This window comes from Tetrahymena thermophila, assembly GCF_000189635.1.
Source record: "Tetrahymena thermophila SB210 genomic scaffold scf_8254791, whole genome shotgun sequence".
Lineage (NCBI taxonomy): Eukaryota > Ciliophora > Oligohymenophorea > Hymenostomatida > Tetrahymenidae > Tetrahymena > Tetrahymena thermophila.
Window position 1 is genome coordinate 1 of NW_002476547.1, and position 6,609 is coordinate 6,609.

The 6,609-nt window shown below is 17.1% G+C and overlaps 1 protein-coding gene across 1 annotated transcript; it reads right to left on the reverse strand. All coding sequences in view use genetic code 6, as the record gives it.

Moving 5' to 3' along the window:
* Positions 1 to 125: 125 nt before the first annotated feature.
* TTHERM_01551970 (hypothetical protein) lies at positions 126 to 4,521 on the reverse strand (the record flags this gene model as incomplete). The annotated part of the gene is made up of 16 exons (XM_001008964.4): positions 126 to 226; positions 449 to 535; positions 854 to 922; positions 1,159 to 1,239; positions 1,435 to 1,524; positions 1,646 to 1,735; positions 2,001 to 2,090; positions 2,340 to 2,429; positions 2,646 to 2,735; positions 2,840 to 2,929; positions 3,040 to 3,129; positions 3,272 to 3,361; positions 3,475 to 3,564; positions 3,784 to 3,882; positions 4,242 to 4,288; positions 4,348 to 4,521. Coding segments are annotated over 16 exons (1,468 nt in total), but the record flags the coding sequence as incomplete, so codon positions are not given.
* Between the last annotated feature and the right edge of the window lie 2,088 nt (positions 4,522 to 6,609).

Here is a 6,609-nt window from a genome sequence, read left to right on the forward strand (position 1 = left end):
ATTGCTACTTTAAATATTATTATTGATTTTCAAATTAAAAAATACAGATAAGAATAAATAAGTAAAAAAAAATATGTCTTCTGTGCTATTTAAAAGAGTATGTAATCTTAAAATTATTAAGAATAAATAAAATTACTATAAATACAGAATTAAGTATTAGAGCTTTTAATATCTTGCTAATCCATAACCTAAGTCTTTTACAATTTGATCATTTATCAAGCTACAACTTTTTGATATTAATTGATTAAATATAGTTTTTTAATATAAAGAAAACATTTTTTTAAGAATAAATAAATAAATGCAATTTAAGAAATTGTAGAAACAAAATTAATTAGTTTAATTGAACTAGTTAATAACTCAGTTAAAAAATTTTTGATAAAAAATTTTGGATAGTTTTATTTTTATTATAAGTAGAAAATAAATAAATAAATAAATAAATTAAATTTACTTCAAATACATTTCAAAATGTGAAAACTTATCTAACTAGTTAAAACCAAAGAACATATCATTTTCCCACATTAATAATTAGTTAAACCTTTTAAAGTAAATAAAATATGTTTAATATTTAAATAAATAAATTAAAATATTTCAAAATTAAAAATTTTAATTGATTACACAAAAAAAATTTTAATTTTATGTTAAATAAAAAATTTAGAAATATTTCAAAGTAAGTTTTCTTATTTGAAATCAATATTCATTGAAAAATCGATTGATTGGTCATTCAAGATAGATTTTAAAAAATTAAAAATTTATTGTAGTTCTTAAAAATAATAAAATAATTAAATATTCTTATTCATTCAAATTCAACACTCCTAAAATCGAACAGATTCATAATGAAAAGTAAACTATTTACCATAATTTTATCTTCAAAACATATTTATAGCTGTAAGATCCAAAACTCGTTCCTGATGATTTTTAAAATCTATTATTAAATTTTATTAAATATTATCATGTATGTATCTATGTATGTTTGAATAATAATCATAAGAAAAGATTTAGTCGCTTTAATAAAAAAGCAGCATTATTTAACTATTCCAAAAATTATACTATTTTTTATTCATGATTTTTGATAGAAAATTTATTTAAAATTTAATCATTCTTAAATTAAATAAAAATAGGTAGCTAATTATATATATATATCTAACAAACTTAATTTACCTGATTGAAAAACTTTAATATTTGGCAATATTTTCTGAACTTAATAGATCTTAAGTATTATTGACAATTGTTTTATTCCAACTGTAAATTATTATAAGATTAATTAATTTAGTATAATAAATACGTGTTAGAAAGATTTAGAAAATTAATAGTAAAAAAAAAATTAATATGTAAATTAATTAGAAGAAAATAAATTTATATTAAAAACTTTTTAGATTAAAGAATTTATTAATTTAGATAAGATAAATAAATAAATAATTAAACTAAAAAAATTACTCAAATTCAATATCAACCCAATAAAGTTTACTGCACTTGTTTAATTCAATTGAAAAAGTTTCTATTCCCTAGCAAGTAACAAATTGAGATCTTCATTTTAATTAATAAATTTAACAATAATAAGCATAAAATAATTAAAATAGTTATTGATTTAAGATAAAAATTTATTTATTTATTTTTAAGCTGTTATAAAAGAAGTAAGTAAATTTACCTTAAACTAATTGATAATTTAGTCAGTTCAATACAATTAGTTAAATATTAGCCTAAAATTATTACACCTTCATCACTTATTTTATTGCCACTTTTGATAAAAAAATAAATTTTATTCATATTTAAAATTTTAAGTTTGTTTTATGTTTAATAAATTAGTTTTTTATTTAATTTAAATTAAATAAATAAAATTTGATAATTTTTTTAAATATTTTTTTAAATTTATTTATTAATAAATTTAACAATAATTAATTAACATAAATATTATTGAATTTATGATTTATTTAAGTTTACAATTTATTTATTTTTATGCTGTTATAAAAGAAGTAAATAAATAAATATATTAATTAATTTACCTTAAACCAATAGATAATTCAGTAAGTTTCAAGTATTTACTTAAACCTTAGCCTAAACTTTTTACACCTTAATCACTAATTTGATTGTCACTTTAGATGTAAAAAAATTTTATTGATATTTAAGTTATTTTAACTTTTCTTATTCTATCTGCAATTCAAAAAAATACAAAGAAAGCTTTGCAAAAATTAAAAGTAAAAAAATCAAAGTTAATTTAATAGTTTTTAAATGTTAAAATGGTAAGTAAGTAAGTAAGTAAGTAAGTAAGTAAGTAAGTAATTAAGCTGGATAGTTTCATGATTTAGAAATTAAATAAAAAGATAATTCATAAATAAAATTACTTAAAGATAAGATTTAGTTAAAATATATCTTTACATTTTTCTAAACTTTAAATTAGATTTGAAACTCCTATACTAGTTATTTTGTTATTGCTTTTTATTATCAAATTTATTAAAATTAATAAGTGAATAATTTTTAAAATAAACGAAAATTTAAGAAGAAGATTTGAAAATATAATAAATTATCAATAAATTAACTAGATTATTTATTTATTTATCTAATTAATTCTTTTTTACTTTTTTATAATCGATTTGGTTATTAAAAATTAAGATAAAATAAACAAAATGTAATTAATATTTTCTATTTACTTTAATGTAAGTATTAGATATCTGAGATTTACTAACTACAAAATAGCTTGACTTAATCCAATAGCTCCTTCATCTATAATGTTATTGCTTCTTTTTATTAATAAATATTGAAATAAACTAAAAGAATTAGTCTAAAATACATTTCAACAGATTGCTAAAATAAATTTTAAGTAGTCAAAAAGATAAAAACTTACTCTAGATTAAGTGTCAAAAATTCCAGAATAGTTAATTTAGATAAATTAGAGCTTAATTCCGATAACGAATTTTAATCAATTTATATTGAACTTTTTTTAGAAATTATAGTAGTTAATCAAATTTTATGTATATTTGTAAGATTTAATATCCTGTTAAGAATTTTAAAGATTAGAAATAATGTAAATAAAAATTAATTTACTTCATATTTAAATTTAATTTTGTTAGATTAAAGCGTTTTTAAATTGCAGATACTAGTGTAAATATACTGTAGCTATCCATTTTACATTTACTTTTGATAAATTTAATCATATATTTATAGAAATAGTATTGATTGTTATCAAATAAAAATAAATAAAAGGAAGGTTTCCTTATTAAAATAAGGAGATTGTCTGTATTATAAAGAAAAATGAAATTGTGTTAATCGATCTTACTTAAAATTAAGATTAAGTTCTAAAATATTAGGTAATTATTCGAATCCTGAGCTAAATTCGCTAATAAATTGTTCTGTAACTTAATTTTAGCTTTTAGTATAATTAAATAAACTTATTATTAGATTTTATTTTAAGTTTTTAGCATCTAAAATGAAATAAAATCTTATAATGCATTTTTTTGGATTAGTTCAAAAATAATTTACCTAAAATTTAATTAAAATTATTTGAGTTTTTAGAGCTTTGCTAATTCACAACCAAATTCTCCATATTCAAGATCTTTATTATTAAAAAAGCTTTTCCTTAATAGTAAATGAAAAAATTATTTAATAATTAAAGTAAAAAGTAAGTTGCCATTTCCAAAATATTTTAATAATTTTAAATTTAAAAAAAATAAAATTGAAATTAAAACTAATTTTTTAATAAAATAGAGAAACAGATAGATAGATAGAGAGAAAAATAGAAAGAATTTATTCCTTTTAGATTTAAAAAATTAACAAAATCAAAAAATTTACTATAGATTTAAAATCAAAGTTATGAGATTCGAGCATTTAGACAGCTCAGATAATAAATTTGAAAGCTTTTCTCTACCTATCAATGTCATGACTTAATTCCTGAAATAAAAAAATAAATTTATAAAAATATATTCTAAGATCAAATATTTAAATTCAAATAAAAAATAAGTGAAGATTTTTTTCTTTAATAAATTTAAAATCACTAGAAATTTTTAATTTAAATCAGCTTACTAAAAGGATGATTTTATTTATTCTAAATATTTGTCACCTGCCTCATAAAAAAAAAATTCACACCTTCTTAATTAAAAAATATTTCTTATTTTATACAAGATTTATTTATATTTCTTAAAGATTAATTAATTAAATAAGTTGGTTGGTTAGTTAGTTAGTTAGTTAAAAATTTGAAGTAATTCATGAATAATAAAACCAATAATAAAAATAAATGTTTATTGAATTACTTTAAATCTATGTTTTAGAACTTAGACGACAATGAAGAATTCGAAGGCTTTAATTATAAAATGGGTATTTACAAATTATCACATTAGATTTTTAAGAGGAAGTTACCTTTTACATATGTTTATAAAAACTAACCTACTTCTGATTTTCTTAAATATCAATCAATATTTTATATTCGAGCAAATTTTTAGATATTAAATTGATTATTAGAAAGAAATTCTACCAAATTAAATATTTGAAATCTAATTAAAACAAACAAGCATTACAATAAATAATTAACATTTATATTATTAATTTCTAATAAATTTTTTTAATTTTTAAGAAAATATTAAACTTAATTTTTAATTTTTTCTAACATTTTGTTTGAAAATTAAAAATTTTAATAAATTCTTAATTTTTTAAAAAATGATATTTATTTTAATGAGAAATTTGCCAATTTATATTTTAAGAAGAAATTTAATAGTATTATATATATTTTTTTTAAATATTCATTTATTTATTTGCTATTTCTGTGAATGCTGGAATGAATACCAAGCTCTTTTATTCTACTTATAATCTATTTTATCTACTTATTTGTTTGTTAAAGTTCTTAATATTTCACCAAAGTATTTTTTTACCAAAAAAAATTATTTTAATTAATTTAAAATCGATATTTGTCTTATACAAATAAGAATGTATAATCAAAAAATATATATATTTTTTTTGATTTAAGATCTACATTTTGGTATTGTAAATTTCGCTTATAAATAGATCTAATTTATGTTTTTAAAAATTAAGATAACTAACTAATTAGTTTTATATTTTATCATCAGCTCTTTATTGTTTTTACTTTTTAAATAATATTTGTCATTATTTTCTTCCTTTTTATAAAAAATAAATAAATAACTAACTAACTAACTTATTTGCAGAGTTACGAGATTTTTAAATTCAAAGTTTTTAATCTCAAGGTATTTTTTTATTTTAGGAAAAGAGTTTAAAAATAAATGCCTTCTTCACCAACCTTATTTTATCTTTAAATAAATTAATTGATGACAATAATAAATTTTAAATAAAAAATTATTTTATTTTTTTTAAATAAAGATTGAAGATTTTTTAAGCTTTTTTATATTAATTAATAATAAAGAAAATTAAAAACAAATTATTAAAAATAAATAACAATAAGCTAATTTTCAAACTAATGAGTTTATATATAGCACTTTGCTCTAATTCATAAGCTTAGTCTGATATTAATTACTTGATCTCCAGTTTTATTTTGGCTAACAAAAATATCAATAAATAAATCATTTATTTTGAATATTCAAAAAGTATTTTTTTAGTATTAAATGTGTGTATAATAAATATATTTGTTTTGAATTCAAATTTACTTTAAATCAAAGTCTAAATATATAATACTCCTACATATTTTACATGTTGCTAATCCTAAATCTTGTGCCTCAGATAATCCATAATTAATTATAAAATACATGGTATTATTTTATTATATATTTATGATTGCATTTAAATATGAAGGTGTATTTAATCTATCTATCTTTGAAAGTTTGTAACGTGCATATAATTATAACTTTTGACATTTTGACATTTTGATAATGCTGGTAGATAGATCCTAAATAAGTCAAGTTTTAATCACGAAATTTCCTAGCATTTATAAAAAAAAATAGATATTGTGTATAATAGATTTTAAAAGATGAAATTAGCTAAATAAATTAAATAATTAGAAAGTAAAAAACTAGAAATAAATTCAGATTATAAAAAACAAATAAATATCTTTGAAATTTTATAAGCATAAAGCTTGAATTAAATAAAGCTCATAAAAATAAAAAACTTGAATTTGATGAATGAAAGAAAAAAGTAATGAAAATATATAGATTGATTGATTGATTACAGTAGATAAAAAACATACATACATACATATATTAAAATTAAATAATAATTTATGTAGGGGTATAGATAGATCTGATTGTTGGTTGCACAAACTAATAAATAAATCTATTTATTTATTTAAGATATTTAGATGAATATTATTAGTTTGCTCAAATATTGAAGTTTTTTATTCAATCTTTCGTTATTTGATTTCTAACAAATAATTTTAATATTCTTTAAATTTTGAGTGATAAATTTAGATTTTTATAATAACATAATTGAAGATTTTCATTCAATATTATATTCTTCTAGACTAAATAATTAATAAACCTTTATTTATTAATGTACTAATCTTTTTATTTTAAGCACTGTCTACTTAAACTTTACTACATAACTCTAATTTTTTTAACTATAGCTATTCATTTATATATAAAAAAAATTAAAACTAGTAAGTAAATATCAAATATTTTATTTCAAACATAAATTTTTTTAATTAATTTATTTATTTTT